Source organism: Oncorhynchus clarkii, chromosome 17 (genome assembly GCF_045791955.1).
Source record: "Oncorhynchus clarkii lewisi isolate Uvic-CL-2024 chromosome 17, UVic_Ocla_1.0, whole genome shotgun sequence".
NCBI lineage: Eukaryota > Metazoa > Chordata > Actinopteri > Salmoniformes > Salmonidae > Oncorhynchus > Oncorhynchus clarkii.
Genome location: NC_092163.1, coordinates 35,782,636 through 35,799,224, shown reverse-complemented (window position 1 = coordinate 35,799,224; position 16,589 = coordinate 35,782,636). Strand labels below are relative to the sequence as shown.

Sequence of the window (16,589 nt, the reverse complement as noted above, 5' to 3'; positions counted from 1 at the left end):
ACCCTCTTCAGTTATGCCGGATTGGAGTTGCATGGCTTGAGGCTGGGTCCCCCTAGTGCTCATTCGGAGTGGACTGTAATGTGTATGTAAACCACTGTGCTGTTTTTTGCCTTGTGATAAATCATAAATGCAATAATGTCATGCTTGTTGAATAGGAAAACAAGACCCTTTTCCCAATGGGATTCAATAAAGGTAAGTAAGTAGGTAGTAACTAACAAACTAAGCTTTATTTTGCAGTCCCTGGTGAGTGAATGTGTGTGCGTGAATACTTTCTTAATTGTCCTATGTAAGGATCCTAATAGAAAAGAGGTGTCATTCAAATAACCTTTATTGTCATATTTCTAAATAATTTTTTACTATATATTTCTATGTTCCTAAAGAGTGTGAAGGCTGACTATGCATTTTCAGTGGAATTGTTTAGACTCATGAACTGTAAGTCTACAGGGAACATGTTAAAGGGATAGTTATCGGTTTCCTTACCTCGTAAGCCAGGGTTTTCCAACTGGCGGCCCACAGGCCAAATTTGGCCCAGGAGTGGTTTCATTTGGCCCCCCAAGTTTTCTGAGCAAATAAAAGTATAATATTAATTTTCATTTATGGACATTAAAGACTAAAAACACCAGGAAATCAGGTCCAAGGGATTTTAATTTAAGAAATCTGTTCCAAATATTCCCACATATAATAAGAGACACGTGATCATATACAAATGTAAGCAAGGTTTGTCATGTTTTAGTCAAACATATCTACTTGGGCTTCTTGCTGTAAATTTGTAGTTTACAAATTATTGGTAATTATGTTCCGGTCAGCCGACCATCTGCTCAACAAAGAATCAACACTCGAATGAATCTAGTTGATGATCCCTGCTGTAAGCAGTCAAATATAAGATATTGACTTGCATTGGTTTTGGTCCACAAATGTTAAAAAGTTCAACCAAATCAAAGCATGATTGATGTCATCGTTGCCCATAAACTGCTTATTGGGGAAGGAAAGCATTATGCAAATTTGTATTTGGGTGAACTATCCCTTTAAGAGACTATTGTGGTGATTGACTGCATTTTCAGTAGAGGGTTGGTGTATTCATTGTTATGTACGTGTCCGTGTTAAAAAGGAGCATATTAATTAAGAGGCCATGTTGCTGACTATGCATTTTCAGTGGTGTGTTACTGTATTTGTGGACATGTGTAAAAAGGGAACATACTGGCACTAGACTCTAAAGATGGACATGACAACTCTGAGAGAAAATGGCCCGTAACTGTCACATTTCACTCATGTCTGATGAGCGACCTTCACAGACCCACATGGCCACACCTTGCTCGTAAAACTGGAATTCCCACGCAGATATAAGAACGTAAGCAGGACATCCAATAATGTTCAGGGTCCTAGGGTGTCCAAGGTCTTTATCTAAGACTCAAACTCCAAATTTGCTATAAAGAGATCAAAATCCACCCTCCCTTTTTCTTACCCTTGCTCCTCTTTTTTTCCTCCCCCTGGCACAACTCCAAGTCATGGGATTGAGTGAGTAAGTGCCCTACTGACATATGACGTTGGCACAACGTTGTAGCACTGTAATTGTCTTAGCTGGGTAAACACTCACAGGTTCAGGGGTAACAGAGTGGAAAGTGAGTAAAAAAAAAGAAGAGGAGAATAAACAAGTAAAAGTTCATCCGAGAAAGATCAAGCTGGGAGCTTTCATTCTCTGACTGTTGTCCAGAATCCCTGAAGCACATAAGCTCCTGTTGAGTTTCCCAGAATCCTGCTGTTATTGGTATGAGTCAGAGTCTCAAGTTTCTCATCAATTTTTTTTCTCTCTCTTTCCCTCTCTCCCTTGGCCTCCCTGGACTGACGGTCTCCAGAGCTACTCAGGCCTGGATTTCTGCACATGCAGCAGTTTGAAGTGATTGTACCCTCTGGAATCAACGTTTGTCAGATGAGTTCAAAAGAGGTCAAATGTTGAGTGAGATAAGTCCACGTCCGATGCCATATGTTTTGTAGATCTACCTGGTAGAAGATGTAATAGTAAATTTGCAGTATAAAAACTATTTTACTATATTATTTGGAGAGATAAAATGACCACTGCACAAATACCACTGTGTTGGCACTTGTGAATTGAGCACTTGAAGTTTATTAAAGTAATATCAAATGTAGTATTTGGTCCTGTGCCGTAATATTTGTGTCGAGCCTGCAACCCATTGGCATTACCAAACTGTTGTATCTTCCTTGTCCAAGCCTTAGCTGAAGCCATTTTTAGTTGTTGTTTGTTGGGGGAGGCGGGGGGGATCTGAATTCAGTCTCCTCTTGAGCTTAATGCTCCAATGGATTTAAAGCTAGATTATGGCCTGTATACAATCAATTGTAGAATGTGGATTTCTGGACAGCACTTTCAGAAGTGCATTTGATTTTCACTGACAAACATTAATTTCAATGTGGACTATCATTTCAAACATTTTGTAATGGCGTAGAAGTAGTGAGATAAGTCACTCTGATTCTTTTGAGAAGTTCCTCTTCTTCTGCCAATTAAACTGTTTTAAATCATTGAGGTGTACTGCCCAAGCTTTGCATGAAAGGACTGGGCATTGATACATCCTGTATGATATGAGAGCTGTTGTGATGAAGAGGCAAAGCTTTGAAACTTGATCAACCGTGAAGGTGAGGTAGAGTCAGAGTATAACGAAAACAAGGGGAAGTGTATGGGCTTTAGCCGACTTCCCCTGGGTACTGTGTTTTGTTATTTTGTCTCTAGGGTCCATTTTGTGAATCCGCCCTAGCCAGGGCATACAGTAGTGTCGTCAGTGAGGGTCGTTGGGAACCTGTTATTTTCCACTGCTATAAACGCCACCACCTATTAACTTTGAGACCATCTCCTTAAGGGCAGAGGGTTTCATTTGGCGCGTTCTGTTACATTTCCACAAACAAATACCCCTTAATTGAATTATGTCTATGATATATCTGTAGTGAGCAAAAAAAGCACGTAGCATTAAAGGAATACTACGGGATTTTGGCATGCTAGCCGATACACATAGACTTCCAGTCGTTGCTCTAACACTGGTTATCATTGGCTTGCGAAACTACTTCAAGATTCAAGATTCAGTGTAAAATGTTACATTCTGCATCTTTCAAGGGTGTCCGTTCATCTATTATGTCATGCTATTTTGTTTCTGACCTTTGAGAGGTAACATTTCCACTCACAGTGCTTTTCTGGTATGTTCTCTTAAGAACAATGGATATGGATGCGTTTTTGTGTACTGGATGAAAAACTCAACGGCTCTTTCTGTCTCTGTGACCTTATTACCTTTCGGGTGACACAATCAACATCAATGAGATACAAACCACTAAAAGATATCATTCAGCCTATCACAGCTATCTGCAAACGTTATTTTCAAAGGTATCACCTTAAAGATATCAACTACACAACCAAAGAATTTTGCCACTACCACTCAAATGTGACACAAGAGCACCCCCCCCCCCCCCCCACACACCCCCTTCTCCCAATCCTATCCCTGAAGACAGAGAGAGACAGAGACACTATGTTATCAGCTTACCAAAGTCTTTGTGCACGTCACATCATCACAGTAACTTTTTCTTGATGTGTTTGTTTCTTTGACATCCAATGACATGGATGTCGATTAAGGCAGCCCCCCGTGTAACAGTATAGCTTCCATCCCTCTCGTCGCCCGTACCAGGGCTCGAACCAGGGACCCTCTGCATACATCAACAACTGACACCCACAAAGCATCGTTACCCATTGCTCCACAAAAGCTACGGACATTGCAGAGCAAGGGGATCAACTACTAAGTCTCAGAGAGAGTAAAGTCACCGATTGAAACACTATTAGCGCGCACAACGCTAGTCATTTCACATCGGTTACCCTTTTGACCTCCTCCTTTTCCGCAGCAACCAGTTGACCACGGCATTAATGTAACAGTATAGCTTCCGTCCCTCTCCTCACCCCTACCTGGGCTAGAACCAGGGACCCTCTGCACACATAGACAACAGCCACCCTCAAAGCATCGTTACCCATCGCTCCACAAAAGCCCGCGGCCAAGAGGAACAACTACTTCAAGGTCTCAGAGCGAGTGACGTCAACGATTTGAAATGCTATTAGCGCACACCCCGCTAGTTAGCTAGCCATTTCACATCGGTTACACCCGCACCGCTCTGATTCAGAGGGGTTGGGTTAAATGCGGAAGACACATTTCAGTTGAATGCATTCAGTTGTACAACTGACTAGGTATCCCCCTTTCCCTTTCTGCAAGTCAGTTTACTTCAGCCCTGCTGCTAAGCGTGTCCGTATCCAGTAATTTGGGGGTTTGGCTGATCAAGTACATAGAAACTACACACTGGGCACAGACGTCAGTTCAACATCTAGTTTTGATTTACATTTGGTTGAGTTGTCAACTAACATGAATTAAATGTGAAATCAACAAAACATTTTACCATGTCATTGGATTTAGGTTAAAAGCTGGTTGAAAAAAAGACAAAATTCCATTACAAATCCAATCAGTTTTCCACTTGATTCAACCCCAGCTAGCACATAACTTTCTGAGAACCATTCTTAGAGCTTGGTGAGAGCGTAGTTGTCCTATTGTTATTTTGCATACAACCTTCTGATAACTTCTTGGGAATGGAGTTCAAAACAGTTATTTTGAACTAAGCAAGCAGTGTTATTAAAAGTCTTGTGGAAATATTATTTAATATGATTTAACGTTATTTAATGACCTTCAAATAACCTATCATTTTCATTCTCAGAATATTAATAAAACTTCCCAGGAAAACTTTAAAGGAACCATAGTAAAATGTTCTCAGAACCTCCCTGCAACCTAAAAATGTACGTTTCCAGAACAGGTAAAATATTTCATTCCATTCTCAGAACATTTAAAAAACATTCCATTTTACCGGTCAGGAAACTTCTGGCTTCGTTCCCAGAAACAATTGGTAAACCAAAAATGTACATTCCCACAACTTCCAAGGAACCAAATGTGCTAGTTAGGATGCTATTCACATGTCATTTTTGGGTTGAAATAACGTGGAAACAGCTTTGATTCAACCACAGGAGGCTGCTGAGGGGAGAACGGCTCATAATAATGGTCGGAATGGAGCAAACGGAATGGCATCAAACACCTGGAAACCATTACCATGAACCCCAGTCATTACCATGAACCCGTTCTCCCCAATTAAGGTGCCACCAACCTCTTGTGGATTCAACACATTTTTGTCCAGTGGGTATGCAGCAACCATTCCAAATTTTGCCTTTTATGGGGGAAAAAAAACAAAGGATCTCAAAGCATGCCCAGGATAAAACCTTGCTCTCTTTAATTGTTTTCTTCGTCATTAACTCTAGTCTTTCTCTCTTTTCTTCATTTTGTGTGTTTGTTTCTTTTTTTTTTCTGTTTCACATTTTATTTTTGCAATGTGAGGAATTTGTAACCTGAATTGACAAGATAGAAAGTTATCTTTTATTAGATGTCACAAACATGTGATTTACATTAGATGCATGTAAAAAATAACATAATTAGCTAAATGTTGCATGTAGATAGAAGTTGAGCAGTGTCCATGGGGAAATGCAAATGCTAGGGAAAAGAGTTTGGAATGAGAGAATGAGAGAAGCGGTAGGAGAGTAGGAAAGAGAGGATGGGGGATGTGGATGTAGGCAGGGTCTTGGAGGCCAGCCTGCAAAAGAGAGAAAAGAGGAGGGTTGTTTGGGGGGGAAGTATAAGTTCTCTGGTTCACTTTACCCACGTCACTCTTTCTGTAGCTCAGCTCAGAGGCTCCTTTCTCTCTCTTTCTCTCTCTCCCTCCCTCTCTCTCTTCCATTTGTTAATTCGTTCTGACTACTCCATCAGCAGTCATGAGTTACAGACCGTCCAACAGCCACATCTCCTTCCAACGCACCACGCCCGTGTCCTCCTACCGGGCTGCCAGCACCTACGGCGGGGCTGGCGGCCAGGGCACCCGCATCTCCTCCGCATCTTACGGGGGCCTCCGCAGTGGTGCCCCAGCCAGCTCTTCCTCCTACTCCTCATCCTCCTTTAAGGTGAGCGGCGGTGGTATGGGCACTGGCATTGGTGGTGGCATGGGTGCCGGCATGGGTGGCCTGATCAACGCTGCGGCAGCCGGTGGTGGAGGCGGTCACGTCATGGGCAACGAGAAGGGGGCCATGCAGAACCTGAATGACCGCCTAGCCAACTACCTGGAGACAGTGAGGAACCTGGAGCAGGCCAACGGACAACTGGAGGTCAAGATCCGAGAGGCCCTGGAGAAGGGAGGACCGGACGCCCGCGACTATAGCAAGTACAACAGCATACTGGACGACCTGCGCAAGAAGGTGGGGGTGTGAATGAAATACAGTATCATTAGAAAAGTGATAGAGACAAGAGAGGGAGGGGGGTGTTGAGAAAGAATAATGTGTGTAAGAAAAGGGTTAAGTTGAGGAATTTGTGGTTTTGTATTTTGTTGCTTAGATAAGTGTGTTGATTTGATCAACCAGTAAGTCAAAATGTGAATGTAATGTCACCACTCCTGCAACTTTTCGTTGGACTAAAACCCATTATGGTATGAGAGAAGATGTCCGTCCAAGAATGAGTTTAAGCATAATGACAATTATTTATTTACCAATTTACTTTGCTTTTGCTTTGACTTCAACATTTCTGTGGGGAAGCCTGCATTGGAACAACTGGCTTCTCAAAATTCCTAACTGAATAGAGGGTCAATGATGTATCTAAACCCTTGATTGCCGATGCTGTGTATTGGCCAATGAGAGACTTTGAAGCCACCAGCCGGCCATATTGAAAAGCAGTCCTCCATAGGAATGAATGGAATTCTACAGTATTTAATTTAAATGTTTCAAGGACAAAATTATATGTATATAAGTATTTTGGGGACAGTAACATTAGTACTTTCAAAAAATCACACTTTAAGGAAATTACATCTTTATATTATTTAATTTGAAATGTTTATGTTTAGCTCACATAAAATAATTAAAAGGTATGTATTAAGGTATGTATGTTGGTAATAGAATACACATTGCAAAAACAAATTCAGACCTTTGTAAATGCATTTCTATAGCTTCCAAAATTGTTTTTATAACAGTGGGGGAGTGCCAAGATGGAGGCTTCCAAAACAGCGCCCCCTGTTAGTCATCTACTGTATATATAAATCATTGTAGAGGGTGTGGCAGGCCAGTCAGATAACCACTTTCCCTCCCCCTCCTTCACTAGTTCCCTCACTCCTCAGTTTGGTCAAAGAGTTCCTCAAATGAATCACCAAATATGGTGGACGCAATGAATCATCATCATCAAAAAACTGAACAAAACCTATAAACAAAGTTCCAAGAGTGTTTGCAAAGCATTTTGACCTCCCCGGGTCAGTGTCTCCACTCTGGGGCATAGTGTAGTGTGAGAGGGACCAGCGGTATGAACCAGATGTGGGGTGACAACACACAAAAATAATTCCCTGTGAGATTTGAAACACATTGCTGGTGGGTGTGTTTTTTTTTCTATAACCATTATAGCTTTTACAGCACAGTCAAATAATTCCAACAAGGGCTCTCGGAATCCCTGCAAAAACTGACGTTTGTTCAAAAGAATTTCAAAGTCCTCTATAGTTTATGACGACACCCTTATGATGAATGTTAGCCTTGTTCCATTTGCCGGACACATAAACCGACAAGAGTTCCCCTTTTTATGTGATTCGCACCAGAATACCATGGTTACAAACACACAGATTGGGGGTGGAAGACAGGAAGCCTGGCCCGTTTCCTCTAACAATGCAAACTGAGAACAGACAGCCCTAGCACAGGAACTCATTGTCCTGCTTTTCCGTTCACTGCTTCCTCTTTTTCAGGGGCAGTCGGAGTTATATGGTCGTAACCATAGATTCAGTTGTGTTTTGGTCCCATTTTGTAAATCACTCAGAATCTGCGGTTTCCGGTTTCAATAACACCCCCCTGGGAGGCGTACATTTAAAATACCTGTTTAAGGTTGGTGAAGAGCAGCAAATCAAATGATGGAACATATTAGTGCTTCTTTTTTATTGCCAGCTCATCTATGTATGACACACAAAATTATAGTTAGAATGGGAAGCAAGTTCATATCTATTTGCATTGAGCAGTAAATGGGGGAAAGGCCTTCCTCTATAACTGACATGGATTCAAAAGTTAAGGAAAGTAAAGCATATTATAGCAGGCTTATGTCACATGCAAAAATAGTTTCAGAAAATATTTAGTATTTCATGATAAATAAGAAGTATGTCCATTATATCTCTTTTTGTCATATATTCAATGGAATTAACACTATTTTTCTCCAATAGGTCTTCGATGCGACAGTGGATAACGCTAGTATTGTCCTCCAAATTGATAATGCTCGCTTAGCTGCAGATGACTTCAGAGTAAAGTGAGTTTACCACTGTAAATGACATATTTCTGCACATTGGTTGTGCCATTACTTTGTATACAATACAGGGGTTATTTTGAGATGTTGTTGTTCTGTCATGAAAAGCATTTGATCTGTTCAATTTCATACTGTAATTGTGCTTCTCACAAAGTTCATTGGTTCAAATCCCCCCCACTGGGCACAGATGTCAGTTCAACGTTTATACCATGTTGGTTCAACATGATTTCATGTCAATAATGTGGAAACAATGTTGGTTCAACCAGTGTGTGCCCAATGGGCCACTATAAAGTGAATTTAGTGGTGTGTCAGCCATTAAGCAAGGAGAAACTCTCAAGAGTTTAAGACATGCCAGACCCACAAGAGAGGAAGTCTTGTGCCGGTACCAGTACGCAGAGTTGGCAGAGAAAGTCTAATCTCTCATAATGAATCTTCATCTTGGCATCTGTACGTGAATGCCTGATGTGCATGTAACCTCTTACATGCAACCCCATGCTGCATAGCTCTTATAACCTTGGTGAACTGTTCACAAGATAGTAATTGCCCGCAGACACAGATCGAGGATCAACTTTCCTCCCCAAATTCTAATGATAATCAATAGGACGAGAAAAATACCAAATTGACCTCAGATCAGTGTTTGCTTCAAATCCATCCTACCCCTAGTAAACTGAAACATGGCAGCCATTTTGTGCCTTTAACCCAAAATGTCAGGGTATTTCATGTCAATGTAGAGTTTAGTGACAGTGTCCCTGTGCCCACAGATTTGAATCTGAGTTCAGCATTCGTCAGTCAGTGGAGGCGGACATCGCCGGGCTGAAGAAGGTCATCGATAACACCAACATGGGCAGGATGAATGTGGAGAGTGAGATCGAGGCCGTGAGGGAGGAGCTCATCTTCCTCAAGAAGAACCATGACAATGTGAGCTATAACATTGAGATTGAATGTCCATATCAAATAATCATTTGAAATAGAACATTTTCCTTACATTAGAAAATATTGAAGATAAGAATTATTCTAGGAAGAACCACAACAACGTGAGCTATTATAGCACCGAGACTGAATGTCAATGTCAAATAATAATTTGAAATGGAACATTTTCATTATGGAGAATAGAAATAGAATGAAGAACAATACAATTCCATGAAGAACAACGATAATGTGATAATATCAGATGAACCTTATCACTAGCTATGAACTTTTCAAGTTTCACAGTTAGCTAATATTGGAATGCCTATATCCTTTTTTTCTCTGTTTATCTCTCCCTCTCTCTTGCTCTCTCTCCCCTTCCCCCTTCCCTCTCTCCAACAGGAGGTGATGGAAATGAGGACCCAGATCTCCCAGTCGGGGGTGCAGGTGGACGTGGACGCCCCTAAAGGTCAGGACCTGAGTCTGGTCATGGAGGAGATGAGGGCCAACTACGAGAAGATGGCTCTGAATAACGCAAAGGACCTCAAAGTGTGGCACGAAAACCAGGTAGCCCATCATATTTGTAAGATCATTGTATCATACTATCATTACACACCACATCAAACCTATAATTACAGTTTTTTTGTTCTGCAATTAAAACTAAAATGGAGTAACCCACACCCACTGGCCAAGATAACGTTGTTTTATCCACTGAAAGTTTACCTTCCATTGAAAACATGTTTTGTTGTATGGGTAGTCTAGTCACAGAAAAAATCCTGAAATCCAAAACATGAATTAAACTTTCAAGATGACTAAAGGCTCTATTCAATCCACATTGCGGAAGTTCAGCTTTAAAGCGTGATTGAAATTTAAAGGCAATGTTCCCACTTTAGCGGAGACTTCATTCACGGTAAACGCTGCATATGTCAACTCAATCGGAAATTACCATTCAATTGATATTGTGGAATCTGTAACGCTTCAGCATTACAGATTGAATAGAGCCCTAAGCTTCGCTCCTTCCCTTCTTCCCTCCCTCCCTATCTCCTTACCTTCTTCCATCCCTCCCTATCTCCTTCCCTTATTCCCTACATCCCTATCTCCTTACCTTCATTTCTTCCTCTGTGGTATAGATCTCGGACGTACAGGTGCAGGTATCCCAGAACACAGAGGCCCTGCAGGGGGCCCAGATGGAGATGAGCGACCTACAGAGACAGCTACAGACCCTCGAGATCGAGCTGGCATCCCAACAGAGCTTGGCAAGGAAAATTCTTTCAATATGATAACATATTTCCGTTAAATTCCTTAATTCCTCTGAGTAGAAATGGAACTGATAGTAACCCATGCATGTCCTCTATGTACGACCTCCTTTTAAAGTCCGCTGCCATACCTTAGCCATACCATCCATGTCTCCAAATTCCAACATTCTAATAATCACAGTATCATTCAACAAAATTTAGAAGACCATTCCCAACATTCCCCTGTAATTCCCAGCAGAAATCCTCCTTGGAAGACACCTTGCGTAACACAGAGATGCGTTCCAACATGGAGGTGGAGAAGTACAATGCTATCCTCATACGTCTGGAGGGTGAGCTGACCAACCTGCGGGGCAACATCCAGCAGCAGGGCCAGGAGTATGAGGCACTGCTCAATATGAAGATGAAGCTGGAGGCCGAGATCGCAACATACAGGAGCTTGCTCGATGGGGGAGACTTCAAGTAAGTGGACAAGGGACTAAAGGCTGACTAGGGGTGTGTCTCTATAGTCTAAAGTGGATTCCTTTCAAGAAACTACAAGCGAGTGTATGAGGGAATAGGGGCTAGTGGTTGACTAGGGCTATGTCTCAATAGTCTAAAGTCACTTCCTTTCAAGAGACTTCAAGCAAGTGGATGAAGGTGAGTGGCTGAATGACTAGGGGTGTGTCTCAAAAGTCTTAACTCTCCTCGGTTTGTTTCCATCATCTCCACTGATCTAAAGACACATGGATAGGTGACTGTTATAGGGTGGGGGCTTCGTCCACCAATCCAGTTCCTTACACATTAGTGAAGGTGAAGGAAAAGACGTGAGAAGGAGAGGAAGAAACTTTTGATTATTGAGATGCACACTCTTTTCTTAGGTTTGAGGATTGATAGTAATTAAAATGCTTATTATTTTAGCATCTCAATGCGTATGTCAGCTATGCTTCAAGTTCATGTACCACAAACGGCCACAGAGCATACTTTATATAAAATCTAAGGAGTTGAAACAGGAAATAATGATGGGGGGGTGGTGGTGACACATATCATGATTCAAATACTTGGAAATTGTGACAAAGTGAAATGGGAGAAACACAACATTATTTTGTACATGTCAGTAGCAATTAGTATGGGTGAAGTACAGTCCTTGAGGAGGTTTAATGCCATCTACAGTAAAAACTAGGTATGGCAGTAGCATCTGTCCTGTCAATTAATTAATGCCCTGTGTTTTAATACCTATTAATTCTATTCCAGGCTTCAAGACGCTATGGATGAACTGAAACCATAAGGGAATGAGGGCGGAAAAAAGTGCCGACCAATTATCAACTTCATGGAGAGAGAGAGATATACGCACAGACGCGGAGGAGTCAAACCCATCAAATAGGCATAGCATTGTGTTATCATGACAAACAAACAAAAAGCTGCAATAAATACAATGGTTACCATTTAACATGTTGTTTCTCATATTTGTTTCTTTGTTCCACTGCACCATGATGAACTGATTGGCAAGTATTACACATTGTCTCTAGGGGTGCATGACTACATGTCCAGAAATGACCTCAGTGCACAGAAAGGGGCTATTGCAAAACTTATCACCATAAAACAAAGGACGGTGTGGTTTAGTAATGAGGGAAGAAATGTATGAATATTTATCATGTGTCATATTTTAAACTTTACATCCATAAAGTACTTAATCCTAACACATACAGAAAATCATTAATTAATTATGACTCATTGTGAATAGGCTACTATGGAACAGAATGCTTTAGGAAGCAATTGAGGCTAGTGCATTTCTTTAATATAGGTAGGCTACTCTGTTAGGCTATATTTAAACAATAAGGCCCGAGGGGGTGTGGTATATGGCCAATATACCACGGCTAAGGGCTGTTCTTAGGCAAAACACCCCCTGATATACCACGGCTGTCAGCCAATCAGCATTCAGGGCTCAACCCATCCAGTTTTTATTAGGCAATACATAAGGAAGACTAGAGTGCAATGCATAGTTTATGCTACCTATTATGAAGGTCAGTAGGTTATGTTATCGATATATCTACAAGCTGTCACTCAAATACTGAATCAATAGCCTACAACATGGATAACCTAAGAAGAAAGGACTGTACGTCCTCCTTAGGTTATCCATGTTATCCATAGATCAATAGAATATTGATCTATTTGAGGTTAGTTCATAAAAAAAAGATGTGAATCATCTTATTTTTTGCTTGCAGTGAATTATCTTTGAGTGCAGCAAACTTTCAGTTCAATAGCACAAGATGAGATCATGAGACGAGAAGACACAATATTGACATTAGGTGCGACTGTTTTTATTGGTCAGGTTGGTACTATAATGAATTAATCGAATGAATGAATGAGTAAATGAATGAATGGGTTGAAGGATAAATGATCTAATAATGAATGAAAAATAGACATAGTAGGCCTATGCAACAACACTTAAAACACATATCCTGCCTATCTATAAACAACAACAAAAAATCAAAATGGTATGAAACCGCTTTGAGATGCCTAAAATTGGCCATGTGGGCATACAAACTATAACATAATATTCTAATATAAAATAGGCCTAATTAAGCAATAAGGCATGAGGGGGTGTGGTATATGGCCAATAAACCATGGCTAAGGGCTGTTCTTATGCATGACGCATTGCGGAGTGCCTGGATACAGCCGTTAGCCGTGGTATATTGGCCACATACCACAAACCCCTGAGGTGCGTTATTGCTGTTATAAACTGGTTACCAATGTAATTAGAGCAGTAAAAATATATATTTTTTTTGTCATACCCGTGGTATATGGTCTGATATACCACGGCTGTCAGCCAATCAGCATTTAGGGATTGAACCACACAGTTCATAATTAAGCAATAAGGCATGAGGGGGTGTGGTATATGTATAATATACCACGGCTAAGGGCTGTTCTTATGCATGAAGCATCGCGGAGTGCCTGGACACAGCCCTTAGCCATGGTATATTGGCCATATACCACGAACCCCCGAGGTGCCTTATTGCTATTATAAACTGGTTACCAACGTAATTAGAGCAGTACAAATAAATGTTTTGTCATACCCGTGGTATACGGTCTGATATACCACGGCTGTCAGTCAATCAGCATTCAGGGCTCGAACCACCCAGTTTATTATAGACAATAAATTACATGGGCAAGGCGGGAGGATTTGAGGCTCGAAACCAAAGATGCGCGTTCTCGTTTATAAACTTCTGACGCCATCATCCGGGAATCTGGTACGAACTCGCTCTCCAACATGGCGGCGGCAGGTGAGGTTTATGTGGGTGAACGAGTTGGGAAATTTCAGAGTGTATCAGCTCCGCACAACTAGCACATATTGTTTGACCGGTGTTTACACCTTGTCGTGTCAATGTCCTATGTGTATAATGGTATCAAATGACTGTTTCTGAGGGATAAAGACCCTCTGGCCGGCCAAGGGATGTAACGTTAAAGCTAGCTATGTTTACGGGAGGCAGCGATTTGCAAGTTGAATCATTTTGTCCCACCGGTGTTTTTTTTTTTTATGTAACGTGTCGCAAATTGACTTTTGACGTCGTCTTTTGCTTTTATTATATATTGTTAAGCAGGTCGTTATGTTATGATGTTATACATAAACAACTAACGTTGCTGAAAGAACGGTCACACTGTGTCTAATGTTAGATAGTGGACGATTTACTGTGCTCTCAGACAATCTACGCTATTGCTAGAGGCGCAAGTGAATTTCTTGGAGTAGGGTTTGATTGAATGGCATGGGATTCCCAATAAATTCCCCATGTGCGCATTTGGGTCCCCGGATTAGAGATGATTTTTGGTGACCGATGGGTGAAGTACGACAGTTTCTGGTGTTGTGCCAGAATTCTCCCCCAATTTCGCGTATTTCATTGATGCGAATTGCTTGCTAGTTTAGATTTCTGCTCTAAACTCCGTTGTTAGTTTAGCCTACATGTCACTGATCTTAGTAGCAGAAAGCATTTTTGTCTGCAGTTTTTGGGTTGGCTATTTGTTTCAAGTGTATGTGGCGGTTCTAGCTTGTATGGCGCCCGGTGCAGCCAGTCCCCGCCCGCACCAGGGCTCGGCAAGATGCTGCAGATTTCGCCCGTACCTAAATCCGCTACTGATTTGCATTAGTCTATAAATAAATCTCTTTGTCAAAATTCATCATCTCTCCCATGTCTTATTCGAAAAGTATTTTTGAAAGTGTAAGGATCATAATTCAGCCATAGTTGTTCTGAAATGTTTATTGCAGACCAACATTGTACTCCCACTATGTTTAATATGACACATTAATTATTAATTTCGGTTTTCCTATTCTAACGGGAAGTTTGTTCTATAGAAAATATTTGACTCTAGCCACAAAATTAAGGACATTCGGAGGGGGGGGGGATTCTGTCAGTGGGAGATTTTCGGCACAACACCGGACACTCGTACTAACCATCAGTGGCGTCTCCAACTTTTTCATATTTCATTATATCATAGCCACTAGGCCTTAACTTTATTTAACTAATCAAGTCAGTTAACAACAAATTCTTATTTTACAATGAAGGCCTACACGAGTCAAACCTTCGCCTAACATGGACGAGGCTGGACAAATATTGTTTATCTTTTGTTTTAATATGTTAATACTATATACAGCATCCTGAAAGTGGGCATTATAAACGGCCACACTTTTTCGAATAAAGCAATGGCCAATTAGGGTTGCAAGTTTTTTTGTAAAATAAAGTAGAGTATGTCTGGCCCGCAAATTAGTTTTTTTTCAATATTGCCCATGTGCTTATTAAGTTTGACACCCCTGGGCTAGCGTATTTATGTAGCTAGCTGTTTATTTAGCAAGCTAAAAACGCGGAGCCTAATGTTAGCTATTTAGCTGCCGGGAGGATGTCATGTCATTGGAGGAGTGGGAGAACGACTAACCTTTTCCCCCTTCATATCGTTTTTCGTTGGCTACAGCTAGAGATGCGGATGTCATTTGGTTAGCTAGCAAGACATTTGAATCGCTTCGCTAGCTATGCTGAACTTGAACGACTTATCCACAGTTAGCATATCTCTTAGTTGGCGGGCAGGCAAGTTCTCATTCAGTTGTCAAAACATGGGTTGGGACAAGTATGCATTTGTATTTATTATGGATCCCCAGTAGCTGCTGCCAAGCTCTTCCTGGGTTCCGGCATTGGCAGGCAAGCTGCAGAAGGACAAGCAGGCTACTATTCCCCATCGTTTATCAGTGCAATTTGGATGGCCAACTAGCTGAAAAAGTTTGAGAGGGTTTATCTAATGTTCCCTCATTAGATTTTGGCTCATCTCGCTCAGGCTAGCATTAGTTGTTGATCTTGTTGATGTGCTATTTGCAACTGAGGGAGAGAGGGCCTACCTTTTTCATGGTTGTTTGCTCAATAGGACTGAAGTTCCCAAATGTAAGAGGACTCCTGGGGTGTTTACATAGTTGCAGAAATCTATTCAGGTGTATTTTTTGGCAAATGTGTTCTAATGATCTGAAATCACGATGTTGCTACTGCCTGTAAACACACAGTCCAGTTCAAAGTGAATTATGGTAGGCCCATGTGACTTATTTGCCTATAGGCCTACTGTAGCTCTGATTGGATATGGCGCACAGGTCTGCATAGTCTCCAGTCCTGGACAAGACAGATTTTTTAAAATGTGGTTTTATTTACTGCAGTGTCAATTAATTGTCCAAACGCATGGCTGCTTTCCAACTCTATTGCTATAGAGTTTTCAGTAATGCCTTACTACACGCATTCCCAAACATTATATGAATTTATGAAAATGACCATATCTAAGTGCTTACAAAAAAGGTGTCATAGTCTTCCTGGGCGGTCTATATAAACAGATTTGATTAAGATTTAATGTTGCTAAAATTCTGTCAGTTCCACTTTAACTCGAGCAGTCTTTCCCATCAGCAGTCTTTTTTCTGATGAAAGGTGCCTGCATGCTTCCCAGCCAAAACAGTTTGGAACAGTTTGACATTTTGTGACGTTTTGGTCTTCGGGCACAACATGTTTTTCTCGACACAAGCAGAAGTTGGCTGTAGAAGTCTTAA

The 16,589-nt window shown here is 41.2% G+C and overlaps 2 protein-coding genes across 10 annotated transcripts in view; both read left to right on the top strand.

Annotated features, from left to right (window-relative positions):
* Positions 1 to 5,734: 5,734 nt before the first annotated feature.
* LOC139370748 (keratin 18b) lies at positions 5,735 to 11,972 on the top strand. Its single transcript, XM_071110436.1, has 7 exons — positions 5,735 to 6,322; positions 8,305 to 8,387; positions 9,146 to 9,302; positions 9,693 to 9,857; positions 10,421 to 10,546; positions 10,785 to 11,005; positions 11,777 to 11,972. The coding sequence occupies exons 1-7, from the start codon at positions 5,846 to 5,848 to the stop codon at positions 11,808 to 11,810; spliced, it is 1,263 nt and encodes a 420-aa protein (XP_070966537.1). The 5' UTR covers positions 5,735 to 5,845; the 3' UTR covers positions 11,811 to 11,972.
* Positions 11,973 to 13,769: 1,797 nt separating this feature from the next.
* Positions 13,770 to 16,589, top strand: part of LOC139370747 (eukaryotic translation initiation factor 4B-like) — a 50,360-nt gene continuing 47,540 nt past the window's right edge. For all 9 annotated transcript variants that reach the window (XM_071110435.1, XM_071110434.1, XM_071110432.1 and 6 more), the window contains exon 1: positions 13,770 to 13,806. In XM_071110435.1, coding sequence (XP_070966536.1) covers positions 13,794 to 13,806 — 13 coding nt within the window. In that variant the 5' untranslated portion in view covers positions 13,770 to 13,793. The remainder of the gene's footprint in view (positions 13,807 to 16,589) is intronic.

What these genes read in the sequence shown, in the direction of transcription:
- LOC139370748 (XM_071110436.1), top strand. Translation starts at nt 5,846, where the DNA reads ATGAGTTACAGACCGTCCAACAGCCACATCTCCTTCCAACGCACCACG. An exon ending in TGGACGACCTGCGCAAGAAG is followed by an intron (nt 6,323 to 8,304) that starts GTGGGGGTGTGA and finishes TTTCTCCAATAG; the next exon opens with GTCTTCGATGCGACAGTGGA. An exon ending in TCAAGAAGAACCATGACAAT is followed by an intron (nt 9,303 to 9,692) that starts GTGAGCTATAAC and finishes TCTCTCCAACAG; the next exon opens with GAGGTGATGGAAATGAGGAC.